This window comes from Empidonax traillii, unplaced genomic scaffold (assembly GCF_003031625.1).
Source record: "Empidonax traillii isolate 1590-97213 ecotype Southwest subspecies unplaced genomic scaffold, ASM303162v1 scaffold185:size1678824, whole genome shotgun sequence".
NCBI lineage: Eukaryota > Metazoa > Chordata > Aves > Passeriformes > Tyrannidae > Empidonax > Empidonax traillii.
Genome location: NW_020955378.1, coordinates 175,376 through 198,637, shown reverse-complemented (window position 1 = coordinate 198,637; position 23,262 = coordinate 175,376). Strand labels below are relative to the sequence as shown.

General features: G+C 35.1%; 1 protein-coding gene across 1 annotated transcript in view; it reads right to left on the bottom strand.

Moving 5' to 3' along the window:
• Positions 1 to 23,262, bottom strand: part of CACNA2D1 (calcium voltage-gated channel auxiliary subunit alpha2delta 1) — a gene marked incomplete at its 5' end in the record, with an annotated part of 351,550 nt that overhangs the window by 162,184 nt on the left and 166,104 nt on the right. The window contains one exon of the mRNA XM_027886307.1: positions 5,337 to 5,466. Within this exon, the coding sequence (XP_027742108.1) occupies positions 5,337 to 5,466 (130 nt within the window). The remainder of the gene's footprint in view (positions 1 to 5,336; positions 5,467 to 23,262) is intronic.

The window sequence follows — 23,262 nt, the reverse complement described above, 5'->3', positions numbered from 1 at the left end:
ATTTTTGTGATGCATCATTATTAGGCAGATGGCTTTAAATCTACATTGATAATTCCTTACTACAGCTGTATCTTCAAGACAGCATGTACCTAATCAATTTAGTCTTTCAAGGAGGAAAAAAATAACCATGTCTTCTGAGCAGTCTTTCCTTATCCTACCCTATTATCTTAAATTCTGATAATTTTAAACAGAAGTCATGGTCAGCTTGACATCAAGTGACTATGCTAAACCATCCACCCAATGAAACTAATGTAATCTGACTACCAAAATTTAAGTACCTCTTTATGATTAGGGACACTATTCAAGTTGTTTGGTCTTCTGGACAAAGAAAACAGACTTGTTCATCAATTTAGAAAAGCTATTTCTTCTCGCTGCTTATTTAAGTAAGAATTTAGTTCAGAGAGCTTTAGCAAGCTACTTGGGGGAAAACAAATAAACAAACAAACAAAAAACACTACAATTGTTAAAATATAAAAACAATACTGACCCTACAGTTCTTTACTTAAGGTTCTGTAAGTATTTTGCTTCCAGGTTTATTATTGAACCAACCAGGCAGTACTGCAACTAACATTTGCTTTATAGTTACCCCAGGCCATAGCGTTTGGTATTTAAAATAGGCTGACACTGAAAATTCATTTAAAGGTCCACTTCACTCACTTCATGTTTTCACAAATAACTCACTGATTAAAATAACAGAGAACGTGAAAAAAAAATAGAAGACAGTAATCTCACATGCCATCTGCATGAAACATAAATAATGTCTATTTCCAAATTTAAAGGTGTGAACACACACAAACTCAGATATTTGAAACAATCATTTTTCAATCTCAGCTGCATTAAACCTGAGCTATTCATTTATCCTTTTTAAGAAACCAGGAGAAAAATAGTTATGAAAAGCTTCAGTTTCTCCGCTATAACAAAAAATATACTTACTCTTCAAATACGTTGAGCCAATTTAATTAAAAGTAACAAAAGTGTCTGGCCTGTCTGTAACTGTTATTTAAACTAAAAACAACAACAAAAACCACATAAAAGTTTTGCTGCTTCTTTATTAATTTAAGGAATGCTGATGTAGCACACCAAAATATTTACACAACACTTTATCAATATCTTGATTCCTGAATAAATCTTATTTATTACCTACACATAAGACTTTCCATGAATAAAGGATAATGCACTTTTTCCTAGTTTATTTGAATTTGGGTTTTTTTGAGGAGGAATATTCTGACTCTCATGGTTTCATTTCCCAGCCTTTCTAAGGGATTTTTTTTTTTTTTCATAGGACTGTAGAATTATAGCATGGTCTGGGTTGGAAGGGACCTTAAAAATCATCTAGTACCAACCCCCTCTGCCATTGGCAGGATCACCTTTCACAAGATCACTATTTCCAAAGAATATTTCTTCTTTTCAAGCTGATAGCCTGCCATATCCAGGATAAAACTCTCCAATATTTTAAAAATCCCAGTCAAAGAGATATTATTCCAGTCAAGATAAAAATCACTATAACATCAAACTTGAATTTTTCAAGTTATTCCTAAAAGTTTTGATTGTCTGCCAGTGCTAAGTACTACTATGTCAAAATACTTTATCAATAACTGATTTACATATATGCGAGGCACTACTAAAAAGGCAAAATTTATGTTCACTGTCAAACTTGCTACCAAAAAATATATGATAAACACAACATTTTAAGCAGTAGAAAGGAGAAGTGGAAGGAGAGTATGAAAAAACAGTATGTATATTTGATGATTATTAAGTTATATAAACCATCAATTAATTGTAACTTAATTTATGACTGGTTTAATGCGTTCTGAGCAGGGAAAGCCCTTTTTTCTTGCTGGTAGCTGTCCAAACATATTCAGAGTGATGTTGTCATGTTCACGACACATTACTTTCAACCTGACACTTTAATCAACTCTTGAATGCTAATCAAGTAGTAACGTTTCTGATTTTAAGGAACTAAAGCAGGAATAACTACACAGAAAAAAGAAAACCTTGTTTGTGTGCTCTGCCTAACACCTTTCCTGAAACCTACACCAGAACAGACAGACACCTAGGGCAAGATGGAGCATTATGAATGTCAGACAGCGAGGGTATGTGGTGTTATCCACTGGGAAGATTACCCTCACTTGCCTTGTGCCAGGGATTTCCTCTTACTCCTGGCTTGAAGATCCTATATTCTGCCTAGGGATAAGCATGGTACAGTTTTAACGAGGATTTAGAAATAAGAATTCTGCTATTGCTAATAGGAGATGCATGACTAATTCCCTGTGCATGTGGTAGAAAGACAACCTGAGGGTCTGTTCTGTTTTCAGTCACAGATTGATTTTATATCAGAACCTAAATGGGACTCTTGAAAAATACGGAATTAAAAGCCAGATTTGGGTCTATTTTATTCGGATCGACCTCCCCATGTGGTGGGACTGCAATCCTCATTAACAGGCAAATAAATTAACTCCTTAGACTTTCCCCTGTCTCTGCATAGGTTTTGGCACCTGACCCAGAGAAGGAAAAGAAACCCAAACAAGCAACTTTCATAGTATTTCTTTCTGAAATCAAATAAGCCACACAGTAATAACCTGGATGCAGCAAATGGATATTTTTAACGATATATCATATATTTCTATGGTGAAATATAAGGTGCTACTCTACAAGAGACTCATCACTGTATTTCAAAATAAGAGAATCACTATACATGTAGGAAGCCAAAGAATATTATTCTATAGTACATACTAGTTTTCAAGTTTAAATAGATAGTGACCATTACAGAATTACTAGCCAAACTGTTTTTCCATTTTCAAAAATCTAAATGGAAAGGAATTTGTTATCTGATTCATATTTCAAAAATCATGCATAATCATAAGTAATAACTGCAATAAAAATGAAACCCAAACAGGAAAGTAAGATTTAATAGATAACATATTGATGATCTTAAAGGTCTTTTCCAACCTTAGTAATTCTATGATTCTATGATTAAGAGTCAGGGAATCTCAAATTCCCAGCTTCATACAGAAAAAAATTAATTAACATGACAAAGTGTGATTGACAGGTCCAAATGAAAATTCAGACTGCATGTGGCTCTCACAGTAATTGTCCCTCTCCCCTGGAGACAACAACCTGCTACTGTAAGAGGCAAGAGAAGTGAAAACCAATCTCAAGGAAGAATAGGCAAGTCAAATATTCAGCCATTGAAAACTATTCTGTGAGATCGAAAGAGCAATTCTTTGTTTCTCTTGGCATCCTACAAACCATATACAATAAAGGACAAAAAATAAAATCTGCTTCCCAAGGTGTAATTCAGTAAAAAAAAACAAAAAAAAACCTTCCAAGCAATAAAAGTTGTAAACTGTGTTTCCTCCACTGTTTCTCAGAAGCATTTGTTGTCATACCTGTGTTGTAAATGCTCCCTACCACTGTGATGTAGACAAGGAATTGCAGATGCTATTTTCAGAGTGTACAACTGTTCCCTAGTATAGTGGACACTGAAACCTTTATCAAGAAATGACAGGTTAGCTCTTGTGAACAGGACGAAAAATGAAAACAGTGTTCTAGATATGTTATCAGTCTTTCTAGGGTTATAAAAATTTCTTGTAGATTATATCATAAAAAGACAAAAACTTAATTCTACATCCCTGAATGACTACATTCCAGTTGCTCACTGTGTTCAGGTGACACATGAACTTTGCAACCATAAAATAAAACCCGGTGATCACTTTGTGTCTATTGATACGAAATCTGTGATTTTGAGGTATTCTCATGCTGTTATCTTTGAAAGCTCCATCTGTCACTGAAAGGTACCCAGCCACACAACTAGTTGACCTTTCTGACATAGAATTACAGTCTTCCTGGTAATTTTCTAGGCTTCCACATCTCTGGTAAAAAATATAAAAGTTATGAACCATATATATTGCACATGCAGTTGCCTCTCTCCAAAAATGTACATTTCTGCCTGTTATTTTCATTTTATTAGATTCTAAAGTTTCACCTTTCCTATGGAAGTCATAATCTGTCTTCATTTTTAGGTTTATAAGCTGTACAGTAACACTACCTAACATGCATTTTTAAGGGATATAAGTGTCTTTAGGAATACCACCTAAAATCTTAAATTCAATGTAACAACAAAACATTTTACATACTTTTAGGATGACAATCTTAAATCAAAGTTCACATGGTGTTTATAAATATCCTAATAATGCGAGATGAGGTTTTACAACATTTCATAACAGCATAGTGTCAATTCTCTTCAAACAAAACCAAAGGAAAGAGCATGTGAGTTCTCTGTAATCCTGCAGTTTAGGTGCACTTCAGCACTTATTAAAGCCTGAATCCCAGACTAATCCTCTAGGTCTGTCAGTCAAGCACACCATGTAAGAATATGAGTTACCACGAATCTTTCCCCTATCATAGTGACATTTCCATTTTCATCCCTGTGTCATTTATGGAAGCCGCACGCAACTGTGGCCATGAATTTTAAAAAGCTCAGGGTCACACTAGGGTCTCTTTCCTCTTGATGAGACTTTGAAAGAATAAAATGACCGCATACTAGAAATTAGGACCCTAAATTGGGAAAAAAAAACAAAACACCAAAACTTAAAAATATATGGATCCTATTTAATTTTCCTTCCCCATTTTTAAAAACATACAGCCACTTTGAATGTAGAAATGTCTTCTCATTATATGAAGATTTTTGTTTGATGATGAATGCAGGAAAAGGAACTTATTTACATCTTGAAAGATAAATACTTAATTTTGAAATACAACTAATGAATCCTTAGCAGAATATGCATTTTTTTGCATAGTTTAGAAAGACTTTATGCAAATTCTCTGCTTAAGTCTGTTACTGCAATTCTAGAAATGCTCTGCATGCAATATTGGTACTATTATCTCATGCAGCATGACATATACCTGAACTGTATCAGATTTTGGGATACTCAAAAATGTTTTCAGAACTCATCTCTGCCTGAGGCCAAACAGCACATAAATAAGAGCTGTCAAGAATTGTTTATTTGAAACGAGAAGAGCATAGAGGAAGAATGGATCAGAAAATTAGAATATTTAAGATATTAATATTTCATCTCCAGTTCCATTTGTGAAACTCAGATCCAATCCCAACAGATCTCTTTAACTGTAGCTCCTACTAATTCATAAAATGAATTGTATGTCTAACAAAACACATCTCTGAAGTATTAGTGAAAGAAGTAAAAGTGACAGCAACAGCAATCCCGTACTAAGAATGAGGGCAAAATTTAGTTTGGAGGTTATTTCTTTTAAGAATGGGACACAACTAATCAGCTTAGTATTAAAATACAAGATCACTTTGTTCACGTGCTACTTACAGCCTTCATAAATATCTGTTGGTATGTGGACTGCTGCATGTTGGTAAGACGTTTGCCGTCGGAAAACAGGATCATCTTCAAATACCGGTCTGATTCTCTGGCTGCCAGATTCAGTGTCATTCTTTTCAGGCTTTTTAAAGAAAGACATGTAAAGGGCAGAATATTACAAAGTATGCTACAAACAATTCCATTCACATTTGCCTCTTTTTATCTAAACGATTCATAGCCTTTCTTTCATTGCTAAGATTTTGTATTTGTGTATAAACACAATTAGTTGTTCCAGATCAAGGAATATTTTTGTATAGTTTGGTTTTAATTTTGACTTATGCAATGAAACTCAGTGAAACGAAGACCTGCAAAAAAAAAGTAAGAGTCTAACACCTTACATGTCTAAATTTTTCATAAGTGTATGTAATTTTTACAACCATAATGCAAGTACATTACCTTTTATTACATACAATAATTTGTACTGAATCTTAAGTCTAAACACTGTATCTCATTTTTTTCCTTCTGCAGATTATACAGTAAATCACAAACCTAAAAATTATACCACTTGTATACATTTCATAAATGGATTTTTGAGAAACTGTGGTGTAAATTCAGACAAAGAAAGGAAATTAAGTCTTAGAACTTCTTAGAACTTCTGAATGAATTAGGATTTGTTCACTGGTCTGTATTCGCAATGAAATCTCATGTACTGGCTATATTTACTTTAGTGGAAATGTCCCCAAATGATCAGGTGTTCACCATCACCTCTCTGTCTTAGGTTCCCATCCTCTCTTACCTGTCCGCACCCTGATACACATTTCTTGATTCCTTCCGATTGACTCAGTCAATCTGGACTAATTCTTAAAAATTTTGAAAAGCAGAGATTTTTCTAACTCATTTACAAAAATTACATGGATTATGGAACCAAGGAGGCAGAGAAGGCCCAGAAGGAGGTGGCAAGGTCTTCACCTGTCTCAGCTGCAGCTGGAATAGGAGGTCCCATGACATGCATAGACTGCCACTTAAAGCAATAACAAATCAACGATGATACTGAATGGTTACAAAGGCCAGCAATTGTAGGCAATTATTAGGATATTTTTAATACTATAGAGTCATCAGTTTCTGAAAATGGGTTATGCTTGATAGATAGCGCTGACAATGGAGCACCTGCTGGTCAGTCAGGCATGTGTGTGCTGCAGCTATTCTGCTTATTATTATCCCCTATCAAAGTATAGACAGCTAAATTTTAACTTACCCACAAAGCCATCTAATGAATTGCTTATGTTTTCTCATCTGCTTCATCACAGGGTTACAGACAAATGTTATACTAATTATAGATTCAAATGTTGCCTGAAGTAAGCAGCAATCTCAGATTGGTTTCAAGGAAATGGTTTCCTTTGGAAACACAAAGGGCAGAGCTCATGTAACCAGAGACATCCACTGTGTTCAACAACATAGCAGTGCTGTGCTCATCATCCCAGGCTGCCTTCTTAGGCAATGAAAAGAAATGGTCATTTTTGGAGTATAATTTATCTTATCTTAATTAGATAACTATTTTCCCATGACATAAATCATGCTTAAAAGTGCCTCCTACTTTTGACTGATTGTAAACGTAGCTGTAGGCAAATCACTCAGATGCTGAAGTCAGCAATACAGCTGTCTAGAATTAGGTGAGACGGATCTCACAACACAAGTCTATTAAGGTTCTGGCAGAAAAGAAGGCAGGTACTAATTTTTGCTACTTCTAGGTAGCACAGCTACTATATCTTACACTAAGAAGTTCAACTTAGTACCTAACGCCACTCTAGGGGTGGGCAAGAGACTGGGAGGGGACATAGCCAGGATAGCTGACCCAAGCTGACTAAAACTGTATTCCACACCTAAGGATGTTGTGCTCAGCAATATAAACTAAGAGAAAGGAGGAGGGGAGGCAAGCATTCATCATTAAGGCCCTACTCCCCAGGAAGTGTCTGGACATCACCTGTTGGTGGGAAGTAAGGAGCAGATCTTTTTGTTTTCTATTGCTTGAATGTGTGGCCTTTGCTTTTCTTTATTAAACTGCCTTTATCTTGATCCACAAACCTTTTGTGGTCTTATTTTCTCCCTGAGGGGGTGGGGCTGTGATAGAGAAGAGTGTGATAGAGGACCTGGTGGGCAACTGGCAGCAGTCCAGGTCAATCCCCCACAACCATTATACCTTACTCTGAAGTGTGCAAACTGGAGCAAGGATTAGTACAGTTTATACATTATATGATTTGAAATATATGCATTACGATAGCTTCAGACAATGTAATTTTTTCAAAGGTTTTATTTTTGTTCTTTTTGCTCATTTGTCTAGGTTTTTAATGGGGGGGTGTTGTTTGGAGTGGTGGGGCCTTTTTGTTTTGTTTTGTTGATTTTTTGTGGGAAGAAGGTTGGTTTGGTTTAGCTTTTGTTGTTGCTGCTGTTGTTTTTGTCTATGTTTTCACACAGGACTTTTTCTCTCCTCAGAACTGGAATGCTAAACATTAGGCAAATTCTGGAGTTCTCTTCACAAGTTATCTTTCAGCTTCATGCTGCTCAAAGTAATGAGTTTGTCTAGTTCTGCTAATGCTATCTCAACAATCAATCATTCATGAGACAAAATTCCCCTCCTGCCTGAGAGTAATTTGAGTAATTTGATTCAAAAAAACCCACAAAACCTAACACTCTATTATTTCTGAAATTACACAACTACAAACTCAGTGCTTTTACAGATCAATTCAGAAAAGAACTGAGAATCATCAGGCCACATTTTTAAAATAAAACACCAGAATGAGTGAATGTCAAAAGATTTCTTTCAACTAATTTTCCACAAGATATATTTGGGAGGGAAGGGGTACGGTAAAAGAAAAAGGGGGTAATCACAATTATAGAATATCCTGAGTTGGAAGGGACTGAAGAGGATCATCAGAATTCAACTCCTTGTCCTGCAAAAGACAGTCCCACAAATCACACCATGTGCCATATGGTCCATCCTAGCAGGTCTTGCACAGAAGTTTTTGTATTACAATATATTTAGATTTTTGCCTTAAATTCCTGAAGCCTCTGAACGTAAAAATATCATGTTTCTTCCTTTTGATATTTCAATTTCATTCCCATTAAGAAATGCAACCTTTCAGTCTCTCCATTCACTCATATGCTGTGAAAGATGATTCAAGTCTCCAGCCAAAATTTGATTAAACTTTGTTAAAAATTAAAGAATTTAGTTAATAGACCTGAATGTCTTACACTTTCAAACATAAAATCTACTTCTCACATTTCAAACAGCACACATGCCCAGGTCCCCCTAAAAAAGGCTGTGATAAAGACATGGTCTGTTATTCTTCATACCAATATTCCATGATACAAAACAAAAAACATTAATCTAAAAAATCTTCTCAGCTTATTAATGCAGGGCAGTGGATCTATATTCACATAAACTAATTTAGCTTCCACATTCCTCTTGCTGACTTCTCCTGGGAGTATTTTGTGATGTACAGCTCTGATATTGAAACAAGGCATCAATCTCTCCCAAAACCCAGACATCAAATGACAAAATCCTTTAAAAATTACAAAGTTTCCCTTACACAGGAACATTTTGTTCTATTAAATCTAAGGGTGTCTTAACTAGTTCTGCACACAACAGGTAAGTATCAGAAACATTTTATGTAAATTATTGTTGAACTCACTTGGGTCAATACCTCCTGACCAGCAAGACCAATGCTGTGCCAGGCCTTACACATCCAAATTTATAGTGCATCCCCCTATAGAAATTAAATCTAAACAGTTTTTATTTGTCAAACTTATGAATTTCAAGTAGTTTACATTGAAAAAAAAAAAGGGGGGGGGGAATGTTTAAAAAGAAAAACCTCAATATTATTAATTATTTTAGTCTGGCATTTCTATGAAAAGCCTGACAGATTGTGGTGTCAGTTGGTGCAGTTTAAATACCCAGTTAAACTTTGTTTTCAGGAAAGTAGCAAAACAAATATTTTGAAGGAAAGTGATCCAGCATGTGAATACAATTAAAATCCAACTCCAACCAATTTCTGTCCCAAGTCAGGAGCTGAAATGCAATCAATACTGGCATAGGAAAATCCCACGGGAGATAGTGGCTGAAGATTAATTTTCTATCTATTCAAACCTGGCCTTCCCTTACTGCATTACATTGTTGCCTACCACTCACAGTCAGCAAAATAACTCACTCATTTCTCTTCAATGAATTTCCAGACCAATTTCTCTCTCCCTTGAGAGACAGATAAAATCCATTTCTCTTTTCAGTTCGCCTGCTATTTTAGGGCTTCTTTTTTTTTTTTTTAACAAATAAAGTATTTTTTTTCATGTGTCTACCGTTCATCATCAGACTAAAAGGAAATTGATATAGCAGCCAAAATTTGGATAAAGTGAGTTTTTCTGTAGCCGTTCTTTGTGATCTTTCTAAAATCACTTTTGGCACGATCTACAATAAACTGGAGGCTGCCTTCTGTGTGTTTTTTGTAAGCCAAAGACATAACAGAAATAATGCAACTTCTTTCTCAAGGGGGTTGTGAACATAGATTAATGTATATACATGAGATAACTGGAAACTTTATGCCAAGAAGTATCACTGAAAGATGTTTCTAGAAAAGTAAATATCCATTAAAACAAAATCAAAGAAGGTCATTTTAAGAAACTGTGACATAGTTTAGCTGCCCATTTCATTGCAGCAGAACATATCTCAATACCTTTTTACAGCATTCAGTTACTTTCCATCATCACAGCTATAAGAAGATGAGTGGATTTTGTGACTCTACTTGTAAATTTTCATTTAGTTGAAAAATACTGATTACAGTGGAAATCAGAAGGTTTTTCTGCAAATATAAACCACACACACAAAAAAAAAAAAACACCTGTTTTCATCTTTAGGTTTCTGCCTGGTTTTTATTTTTCAAATATCTGTTGAAATTAAGAAGCATAGAATTTCTTTTAACTGTTTGAGGTTTTTTTTAATCTGTTTTACTCAGTTTTGCTGTTTTCTTAGGGTTTTTTTGGTCCCTGAGGAAAGTAATCCTGTAGAACTACATACACAGCCCCTCCAACACTGCTTGTGGCCTGATTAAAAATTTACAGCTGGACCTAACAGAGAGAGTAAAATGAGATGTTGCTTGAAGCACACAGCTCAGCAACATGCCTGCAGCAAGCAAAGGATGGGAACAGTGAGCTTCTAAGGATGAGATAGAGGGGAGTTAATTTTGAGGGGGCAGCTAGAATACATTTCTAACAGCACAGCACTTTCACATCATTTTAGGTAATGTAATGAGTGCACTGCCTTCTGATAACATTTTTTTTTTTTACTTCCTTTTCAATAGATGTGACTTTCCAGCTGTGGAAAAACTGCTGAGTGTGTTTCTGTGCTTGTGACAGAGCTGCAAACAGTTTATTTCATTTTCGCTGGAGTGTCAGTGGGGGGCTACGGTCTCTACTCAGCTACTTGAAGATTTTAAGTAAAGTGGCATCCTTCTGTTTACTCTTAGGGGCAAAACTCAAGTAAAACAGTTACAAATAAAATAAGAAAACAGTTGGCTCAGAACTGAAATATTCTCACTTTATTCTTACTTTATTCTTACTTTATACAACAGGGAGGTGTTAAATGTAAGAATATGAACATATGCATGTTCACACATATAAACATAAGAATATGTATATTAATATATGTAGGGTCTGATTAGATTCAGAAAGGAAAATAGTAGGGAATTTAGTAGGGAAATAATTTTATATTTTCATTCATCAGTATGTTAGGCTCAAGGGCTATTACATTTAACATAGATGCAAGATACTTTCTGTGCTTTAAATGATTCCACATGCTTCTAATGCATCAATCGGTTAATGTGTGTCCGTAAGAAAATGAGGTAATGCATTCATTTATCTGACCTTATGGTTCACACCTTCTGATCAGAATTCTTAGATACATACAAAATTTTTACAGATCTCAAACATAATAATGTTTTCTTTTTATATGTATGCCAACATATTCACAAAATTCATTATATCACGGCTCCGGTTTCATGAATAAATGCAATTAATTTATCAAATGTAAGGACATGGAAACCTGGGGACAGACTTTTTAGCAGGGACTCTTGAGATAAGACAAGGGGTAATGGTTTATAACTAAAAGAGGGTAGATTCAGCCCAGATAAAAGGAAGAAGTATTTAGCTGTGAGGGTGGTAAAACACTGGAACAGGTTGCTCAGAGAAATGGTAGATACCCCATACCTAGAAACCTTCAAGGTGAGGGTGCTCTGGGCTCCCAGCAACCTGATCTGTCCCTGCTCATTGCACAAGGTTGCACTGGATGAACTTTAAAGCTTCCTTCCAATTCAAAATATTCCATGATCCTATAAAAATCCTGTAACATTTCAGTGAATTGCATATTAGAGAAACAGATGAAAATGATTGGATTTTCCTGATTTCTTCACGTAGAGGGATTTTCAAAACAGAAAACCAAGGTTCTGGAAATCCTCTTCTGTTTGAAAGAGTTGATATTTCGTCTATGGCTATGCCTTAAATACCACAACTCAGGCAATTATAATAATTTCTTCTATAAAACCATTTTCTTAATTTCTGACAAAAAAAGGAACATTCTCAAGATACATCATTTGTCAATAAGCTAAAAAGCCCTAACCTTAAGATTAAAAGATAGTAATAAAGGAATTAGCAAAATTGTAACAGCAGTTCTTTCAAATTTCTAATGATTAAACCAGAATCTTATCATCAATGTTGTGAAGAAAAATGCTGAAAGCATTATTTATATTTTGAATCATACCCACATGACCTATCCTTGCATTTAATAGATATAGATAGCAAATCACTGAATAAAGCTTATATAGAATTACATAGAATTATACAGAATTTTGCAGGTACGAAACTGAAAGAGACAGCCTGTTTTCAATGACATGATGAACAATTACCCACCTGGAAAAGGTAGTCAACACATGACAAGTATTAAAGAAGGAGAGGTCTGTGGTAGACCAGTGGTCCAAATGAGAGCAAAGATGGCATCATACTAAAATTCAAATTTATTTAACAGTTTTCCTAGAGAGGCAGGATTACACACCTGAAGAGATTTATTCTTTTTACCTGAAGATAACAATTCAAATTCCTACCAGACCTACCAAAGGGAACTTGCTCCATTTTGTAAGTCCTTTCCTCCATCTCTTTGATGCCTACTTGAAAACTAAAATGCTAAATTGCTTAAGTCAGCCTGTTTAAGCAACTAATCACCAGGGAGATCACCTACTCTGATTTGAAGAGGAAGAGATTTTATTTTGTAAGTACCCCAACAAGATAAGGCTAAGGAGGTTAGGTCAGACAGCAGGGTGAGGGGCTGAAAATCTGAAACCACCACAGCATATTAGCAATTGATGTAATTTACCTTAAAGGGACCTGTGCAATCAGCTTGTTTTTCCTAAAACTGACATGATATTTCAGTAAGTTAGGACTTGTATTTCTTCAAACCTTGATTTCTTATTTAATAATCACAAAGGAATTAAAAGCTCTGTTCTTTTCTCATTATTACAGACTATAGCTGACCTTCACTGAAAATCTGCACAAAGTCTGCTGTAGTAACATCAGTATGCAAAATTCATTTATGTCCCGTCCTATTTTCTGATGAACTGCAATGTCAGATAAAATGAAATGTGTATTTTAAATATTTAAGCACATAAGAAATATAAGACATATTTATCTTCCTAAAGATAAATGTGACACTTTCCAACCCCCAAGTCATCAGAGACCTCTCCAATCCCCACAGTGTTTTGAGGATGACTGGGAGCTGTCTCATAGTGACATCTGCACCCTTGAATCCATCTCAACTGGTCCCATGGACATGTATGTGTATGTCTGATTAGCCTCAATGATCCCTATTTCCATCCCTTCCATTCCTGAAGGTTTAGGCAACATCTCCATAGCCCTCCTAGATTTTATATCCTGGTCTGGGATATACTGGGGTTTCAGGACCAAGGTATTCACTAAGAGTATTTTTCCTACCTGCCCTTAAATTATCAGGTGTTGCACAGAACTGCCTACTTCAGCACTGACTGATTTAGTGGTTTGACTAGATAAGATAATATCATTAACCAACACTAGAAATATAGGGTCATATTAGAAGAAAAGCACATCTTACTTTAACTGATTGAAATGTTACTAGGAGTTCAGAAAAGCCCAGTTAATTATTAAAAAAAAAAAAAATCCCTTAAAATTCATAGCCTCCTTCATTGATCTTTCACATCCCATTAGAGTACTTAAATATGTAATGAAATAAAATAAAAATATCTACTGTTGACAAAAGTTCCATAGAATTCTTAGTCATCTAAAATTTCAAGATCAAAATGCACTCTAGAGAATTTCGATTTTTCATACATCAGCCAATTAAATTTTAAACTAGGAACTGTTCTACACTTACTGGGATAAATTGCCCTGTCTACCTTTTACCATCCCCACATCTGATTAAAGATCATATCCCTGGAGAGCAAGAACTGTTAAATCATCTTAATTCTTCATTGGGAATTAGTTATAATATCAACTGAATGTGAACATTTAATTAATTTGATTTTTTTCATCTGATGCAGTTGTCTTTGCCATGCTTTGCTAAGCCATCAACTGATCCTGTTTCACAGTGCATTCTTATCTTCACTCACACTGGTTGGGTCCAGATTTTGTGAATCCTGCAACATACTAGTTGGTTATTGCTCCTGCTTCTTAATTTGTACCATCTTCTGTGTCAACAACAACATTAATAACAGCACAGACCTGCTTTGAGAAGGTTGGACTACACAAACTCCAGAAACCCTCCTAATCTACTTTTTCTCCCACTAATAGGGCTCTAAACACCATATAAACATCCCTCTCTAATTCATGCTCACATAAATTTAAGGCAGCTTTTCACTAATGAAATGGCAGCTGTATCCAGGTAGTTATAATTTAACTGCCATAACACTATGTAAGACTATTTACATCTTTTTTAAAATTCTGGTATGGAGAAATCCTAATAATGAAATAAATTAGAAGAATAGCATTCACAGAGACTAAGGGAAATTTCAGAAGGATATTCTGCCCAAGAAAAGAAGCACATCTGAAGAAAAGAAAGAAACACACAAACAAACAAAAAGAAAATGCAAACAAAAAGGAGAAGAAACAGGTCAACTTATAGATTTTGAAAGAATTTTTAAAAAGTCAGCAAAATAAAATGTTTATGTAAAAAGTCAGCTGAAGCCAAGTTCAAATGTTTTTAGATTTGGACAATGTGATTTTCCACTGAATTAAAACTTATTTGCAATACCATAAAGAGAGGAGTAAGAATACCTTTAACACACCTTCTCACATACCAGCTTTAAAACCCATGGAAGGTTTCAAGTCTCAGGACAGATGCAGAAGCACAAATGGCCTTTCACAGCCACATGGGCAAGAAACTGGATCAAGTTACCCAGACAAGTTATGGATGCCCCGTCCCTGGAAGTGTTCAAGGATAAGTTGGATAGGGCTTTGAGCAACGTGGCCTAATGAAAAGTGTCCCTGTCCATGGTAGCAGGGTTGGAACAAGATGATCTTTAAGGTATATTCCAACCAAAACAATCCCATGATTCTGTGAAATGCTTCTGAGATCAGCTTACTTGGTTAGAGCATCGTGGTAATAATGCCAAGGTCATGGGTTCAGTCCCTGTACGGGCCACTCACTTAAGAGCTGGACTCAATCATCCCTTCCAACTCAAAATATTCCATGATCCTGTGAAGCTAAACCCCACACTGCCTCCTACTCAACCCTACTCAAGGCATGACTCAGGTGCAGAACTACAGAGTAAATAACCTTGCATGAAATGAGAGAATTAATTTCTGAAGCTCTGCTGCTTTACCATACTTATGGCATGTACTGGAAGCCAGAGGTGTTAATTAGGAGAATTTCAGGAAAGGGTAACACTGGATACAATAGCAGGCCTTAAACTTCACAGAATAGACTGATCATCCACTTAAAAACACATACAAATTAAATGTTGATGATATCAGATATGTCTGTCCTCTTCAACCTATTTCCCATCTGTTCTCCAAAAAACAACAGGGACAGAACATGTTGAGGATGGGTATAAAACTGGGTATAGATTGAGAATACAAAGGCCAAGGAAAGTGATCTGCCCCTGTGCAGATTACATAGGCCAATTCAGAAATGTTCTTATTTGCAATCAGGGGCAGTGCAGGAACAGGCAAGATCACCTACACTTCAGGAAACTCCCTGAAAATTCCAAAACAGAGCAATGCATAGATTATTTCCTATTTGGCAATGTATTTGGAATCATAAACCACTCAGAAGGTATCTCCAGGAAGGACAGTATGATATTATGGCCTCTGAGTTAAGCAGCATTTCATCCGAGGAAAGCAAAACTATATATTAATCTTCAATCAATAATAATAATTGTATACACTTCCCAGAATGAGGATTCTAGAGTGTCTCCTTTGCTCCATATACACACTGAATATTGAAACAAATTTTGTATTTATAATGTTTACCTCTTACTTCAGCCATACTTATGAGGAAGGCCTCCTTTGGTCATTTGTTCAATCTGACATACCCACAAGCAGCAAATCAACAGAATCACAGGAGATACACCCACCAGCACATTGCCCTTGTTAGTTTTTTTTACCTTAATCTTGAAAACATGCCTTGAAGATTTTGATGATTTACATATCTTGTCTAAACATTACCTCTTATTGAAATATTGTAAGTGTTCCATTCCACAATTCTTGATATGACTTGAAATTTTCAAAGCCTATTTCCACCTTTGATCAGTCATGTGAAAACAACAGATCGAGCCATTTCTTTTGTTTTGTACCACTTAAAAATATATGTGTGACCCACACGTTCCAAGACGATATGTCAAAACACTTGTACAACATACCAGAACACTCACACAACATTGGTATTTGTAATCAGGCAACAAAGTGCTTGCTAAAAATCAATGCTTCCATTGCTGTAAACAGCCCGTGAAAAGTTCAGCTTTTGGTGTTGCTTTTATTTACCAATAAACAATTACACTGCATTCACCGCAAATGTTATCACTCATGCATTTGATATTAGTAGGAAATACCCTGAAGCAAGAAATTTTCCATTAAACTGATGAATCACTAGCTTTGGGGCTGAATTCTGATCTTTGATGTGGCATAAACTTAGCCTCCATGGAGAGACTTCAAGGACTGCTCTTTTGTGCAAATTTGCCTTCAAGGTAGGATTCTCTGCATTAAGAACATTCTCATCTTTTTTAGGACACTGACAACTACAGTTATCACTCTTGCCATTATTATTTCATAACTCTGTTTCACAGGTAGGAGATAGCTTTGGGGCAGTCATTTATTTCATTATCATGTATTTTTCATTGCAAGCTTCAACATATATTCATTTGGGAGAAAGGAGGACTTGCACAAATTTGAATAAAGGAATATAAACCTGACACCTAGTTTTTTAATCATAATACCAAAAAAAAAAAAAAAAAAAAAAAAAAAAAAAAAAAAAAAAAAAAAAAAAAAAAAAAAAAAAAAAAAAAAAAAAAAAAAAAAAAAAAAAAAAAAAAAAAAAAAAAAAAAAAAAAAAAAAAAAAAAAAAAAAAAAAAAAAAAAAAAAAAAAAAAAAAAAAAAAAAAAAAAAAGGAAGAGAAAAAGAAGGAAAAAAGCTAGAACCCCTCTCCCTGTGGCAACAGATCATTATAATTTCAATAGGAAGCTCAAAGGAATGCCTTTTCTCCCTATGGGTTGAACTCAAGCTTACCTATAATGCCTTGAAATGGAAAGAACTGACATGTTTCACAGTGATACTTGATAAAGGCACACATTCCTCAGTAAACAATGCAAAAAGTCTGGGTACTAAAGCAGACAACGTCAGTCATGCCCTCGCTATCAGCTGCAATGCTTATTTTACAAAGAACGGTATCCAGTGTGATCACTGTTAGATAAAATAGGATTCCTGATGTGAGAGAGAAATGGGCACAGCAAGAACACTGGAATATGCATTTTCCTAAAAGATCTGGAAGTCAAAGTACCATGAAATTACTAGAATGAATAACAATATGTCCACTTGTATTGAAAGAAAAAGGATGAAAAGGAGATGAAAAATAAAAACAAAACAAAAAAAATGCTTTTTGTTATCTTATAACAAAATTCACTTCTAGAACAGAATCCTCACTACAGCAAGAAGTGCATATTTTGGCCATAAACATTATTTTTATTATACACTGCAGTGCAAGAGAAATAACCCCTTAAAGTATAATCAAATTGCTACATTAAAAAAAAAAAAAAGGATAAAGTATGGATCTACCTTTAAATGGCAGTTCATTTTAAAACACATTAATTAAAATGAAATTTTTAAACATATGTATCAAAGTAAGTATGTCCTATGATATCTAGAATATAGTAACTTAAAAGAGAGACATTTAAGAACTTGTTGCATATTTGAGAAGCAGGGGTCAGAGATGTGGAATACCCTCAGGAATCAGAAAGTACAACTACGATGAAGTTCTTTCCAAAAATGGAAATAAGTTAGGGAATCTACGGGAATATATCAGTTTTTCCCTCCTAGTTTCATAAAATTTTAGGTTTATTATAGACTTAATTATTAATTCCAAGCACTACATTCGAGTATCAAAAGATCTAGGTTAATATTTTAATCAAAATGAAAACTTAGTTGAAAAATATGACATTTATTACAGATTAGAAATTTGTGTTCTAATGAAACTTCTCTAAAGCTTTAAAAATGTTCTTTATGTGAGTGCATCAACAGTCATACTCTGACAGTCTTTCATAATGAACAATGTAATTTATACTAGCAAAAATCTTCTCTCTCTCCTGTAGCTAGGTAAGTCTAAGAGAAAACTACCCTCTCAAAATGTCTCCTTTATCTATGTAAAAGAAAGGGCTAGAATAGGTCATTTGTCTGTACAGCTAATCCCCATTAGATTGAGAAACCAAAACAAACAAAACCTCAATAGAATCCATGTCATATTGCTAAGAATCAGAACAAGTGGCACAGATGCAGACCGACTCCTCAAAGAGTTCAAACTCAAAATATCTCCACCAAATATCAGTCAACCAGTATTTCAGTCTATTTACAAGTTTTGTCATTAGCCCATTTCAGTGTCACAGTTCTCCAGGAACGTACAAAATTTTGTCCAAATCAGAGTGAAATGGTGTTTTCCAGTGAAATTTTCACATGCATAAATCTATCACATACCATCAAGAGATGTAACATTAAACAGAAAATATGCGAACTAGGTATGTAAATATATATAAATATCCTGACCTGCTGAAAAACTCTAGTAAGTTCAGACAGAATAAAAAATAAAACTAAAAATAGCTTCAACTTACCTACATGAAGAATAGCAACAATAAAAATAAGCCCTGAAGAAATATGCTGTATGTACAAGAGCTACTGGTTGGCACCTTCCGAATTGTGAGGGACTGTAAATCACAGTTGCTGTCAAGTTATCTAACTACACATTCCAATCTCCATGGCATATACTCTGCCCCGTTACTCATCATAAGTAAGAATAGCTGGGGCAAATTCTTTATGACTCATTTTAACAATTTTTTCAGCATTGAAGTATTAAAGGACAAAGAGAAGATGAAAAGAAACACAACACATCCTAATTGTGAGTGTAATGTCAAACCATATTGATTGTCATACAATGAGAGCAGAGGGAATAAGAGACCTAAGGAAGCTCAGGAAGTTAGTCTTGGTAGGCTGCCCAATTGTAAAAGGAGGCTGGATTCTCTACAGTTTAGCGCTTAAGCTCATTCTAAATTATTTGAGACAAATTTCTCATTGGAAATGCCTATCCTTCACTCTCTATGAAATGCTGAAAAGTCAGTAGCTTTAGCTCAGAAAAAAAATCATACTTTGAAATCCACTGGTAGCTAAATCCAGATGGTGGGATATTGATTTTATTTGTATGCTGGCAGCCAGTGAAAGTACTGAGATAAAACTACTCTTACATATGCAGATAAAAAGGTGCTTTCTAAAGGTATGTCTTATCAGAGAAAGGTTAAAAAAACCTTGAAAAGCTAGAGGAAATCTAAATCTGTCAGATGACATGTAAAAGCAATCCCTGTCGCAGCTTTCTCTGTAGTGTCAAGGCAGGTCACTATATTCAGTCTCACTTTTCAATCCAGCAACTGGCAGCTGTTGGACTTGTAGAAACCTGGCATCACCCTTCTAGTCTCCTGAAAAGTCTCTTTATACCTGTTACCTTTGAGACTTGATCACTGGAATCCCTCATCTGCCCTGCCTCAGCTACAGACTCTCCTCAAAACTGACCATATTCAGATGGCATTTTTCCCTCAAGGGTTCCTCCTGACCCAACATGCAGCTCTTGAGACATTGCCTTCCAGAGGAAACTTCTCTTTTCTGATGTACAGCTACAAAATGCATGAAATATTATACTTGTATAAATTAAATCATTCTACCATTTTTCGATGTATGCTTTGAGGAGAAAAGCCTGAAAACTCCTAAATTCTGCTGGACAGAGATAAAAAAATAACCAGACATCATTTCTTAGATCAAATTTGGAGAAGGATCAGATCTGGTTTCAAGTAAATCCGGGATAATACATCAACAGACTTCTTTTTTTCTAAATTAATCGTAGCTGCACATAAAAGCAAATTTTGCAACCCTTGACACTACAAATTAGTGGAAAAGGCAAGACTTGTGTAGGGGTACAAGAAGAGACTCAATAAACTTCCACTGCCACTTACAGCATGCCTCTAAATCTCCAAGTGTCTTCTTGGGAAGAAACAGATCCACCAGGAGCATGCCTCTTAGATAACCATTCTGTTCTATGCTCACTGCTGCCCAGTATTTACTTTGAGCATAACTTCACATGGGGGGGAGTGGGGGGAAGTTTGGAGGGTGGGAACTATTTTCTGAAATGTTTGTTAAAGCATGCCAGGATTTTATTTTTTTTTAATATTTACATTCACTATTTATTTAATTATCCTTTCTTAATTTTACAACAGCTTTAAACTTGATGTAGACATTTGCATCATTATTTATAGTGCTCTAACTCGATAGCTGCCTTTATGCTGCAGGTTAAGCTCAAAAGGAGATAATATTTTAAAAATTATTCCAAAATAACAGAGCATCACTGCATTAGGAATAATTCTTAAACCATGTGGTACACACAGCTTATCAGTTTTAAAAGATACAAATAGCTGCTCCCAATTAAAGCCTAGGGAGTAAGATGTACAGGGGAACTGCAGACTGGTTCCAGTGTGATGTGGTTGGTTTCACATTAAAGAAACATTTCTTTATTTGTAATACTTAGTCCTTTCAGTTATATCGCTGAAAATTTTCAGTCTTATTTTCTTTAGGCTCATGTAGCTTGTGCAGGAAAGAGTTTATAAGAACATGACAAGAAATTACACTAAAATATTTGGAAAATGAGCAAGATGCAAAGAGGAGATGAGAGAAACATTAAGGAAGAAATTAAGGATAAATGAAAATTTAGGTAATTGAGCAGCTCAGTACATATAGTGGAGAGGTGGATTACTTCAATACAAGGAAACAGAAAGAAACAAAGATTTAAAAGAAATCTATAAACAAGATGTGGAATCCTTGGAAATAAAATGGAGACTAGTACAAAGAAGAGGAAAGAACTGAGCAGCAAAAATTACTATAAATAGGGTGGTGGTACAAAGGACAAGAAGAGAAAACAGGCAAAGCAATATGAAAACTAATGGGAAAGAGCATCTTAATGTGCTTCCACTCAGTTGTCCAATAAAAGCACTGCAACATTTGTCCAAATACAATAAGAAATCGACACCTGCAAATTAAAGTGCACAGCATAGGCTGTAATAGATCAAACTGAAAGGGTTCTTGGAAAAGGACAGTGAATGAAAACCTGAGAGACCTGTATTAAATTAGAGGTTTGGCCATTATCTTCCTATGAGATATGAAAAATGAGAATATAACGCCTCCTACCTTGTTGTGACAATAAAACTCATTAATTATCGTGAAGTGCTCACACATTACATGCAGCATTGGGGAGGGGAAATAAGTAGAATCTAATTGCTGTTGTAGGATAAGAAGTACAAAAGGTCTATTACTGATTGATGGACTACAGGGTTACAAATTGATCATTGTATCTGAGACTGAGAAATCCAAAGGCCAAAGAATGATTGACCTTCACATTCTTGTTTGTTTTTTAAGTCCAAGAAAACACAGTGATTAGATTCAAAAAGGCCCACTGAAACAGTAGAAGAAAAATGAGAGAAGAATCTCCTGAATGTGGTATGTAAACAGGAAGAAGGAAATCAAACTGTACTGCAGAATATACAGAAAAATACACAAAATTAAGTTTAAGAGGATTGCTGTTCCGATAAAGTTGTAATTTTAAAAGGATGAGTGGAGACAAATAAAAACTGGCAGGGAGGACCAGTGAGATTAATTTCTTCTACATCCAAAAGTTAAGATCTAAAAGAGTCTGTAATAGGAACTGGTCAACAGAGAAAAACACACATCTAGATTCAGCTAATCTCAGACACCTGTTTCAGAACAAACTGAACAGCTCTCCAGAGGTACCCACAGGGACTACCTTATATGTCTAATTTAAAAAAAAAAAATAAATTTCTCCTGCTAATAATTCTTAATTGTACTGAAAAAGAAATAAAATATCATTTCCCATAATTAAATAAAGGCTCACAGCATGGAAGAGGAAAAAAATATGGACTTAGAGGCAGAAAAGAATGGATGGCAAAAGCAGTCTTACTAACCACTGCTCCAGAAATCAATGATTCTCTTAAAATCTCTTGATTTAAAAAAAAAAAAAAAAAAAAAAAAAAAAAAAAAAAAAAAAAAAAAAAAAAAAAGGAAAAAAAAGTAAGGCTTTCTCAAGCATTTTTTTCAGGCAGGAACAGGGGATAAGAGTATGAAGTGTTTGCATACATATTTGAGACCTGAATGAACCCAATATTTAAGCATTGTAATTCTGTTTCCAGAAGTGATCAGCACCTGCCAATCCAGTGACTTAAATGAGAACAGACAAATATCTTCCAAATTTAGGTTACTTTTAATGGAGTTTACTTAAAGCATACAAATTTTAAAACTCAGGACAGTCTGGTTTGTTGTATTTGGATTCAAGTACTCATAACTCTATATAAGCATATATAATAGTTCTGCTTGACATGATCTATGTACCTTCTTTAATTGCCTTACAGCAGAAGCATCAATTATAATAGTGATGCCATCAATCTCTAAAGAATACTTGATTAAAAAGTGCAAATGAAGCATGCTGGCAATTCTGATTAATACATTTAAAACATTTTTTCTATGGTTTTATAAATTAAATCTATAATGAAGACAAGCAGTTGTATTAGCTCAAGTGAAGGTGAGGATAACTTGTATCCTCCCCAGAAGACATAAAGATTTTTAACAGTTAATGGCAGATAGGAGACTTCAAACCTCCTAAAGTAAGAGTTTTAGTAAACCAGGAATTGAAGTATGACACATTTAGTTTAAATCTTGTGACTGGATTTTCAATTTCCCCAAAGCTTATTACAGTCAAATAAGCAACCTCAAACTGCATGAAAATAATTGTTCAGTAACATTTTACATCTGCCTTCTCCTCGTGTAAAATATTTCTTACAAAGAAGACGGAACAACATTTATGACCTTGGAAAATAAGGCCAGAAAATGGATCCTTCAGAGTAAATTATTTACATTTATCATTTTGATTCTCCAGACGTGTATGTGGCCAGTCTCTTCGCGAACGAAGAACCGGGGAAGGTCTTTCCACCTTCCAGCCTGCGCATTGGATTTTTTAGGTGAGACACAGTGTGCGCGGAACTGAGCCCACCCTTTAATCCTGAGGTTCATCTGCCGGGGCCAAGCACGCTTGGACGGTGGCAGTGAGGTCCTCAGGACGTAGAT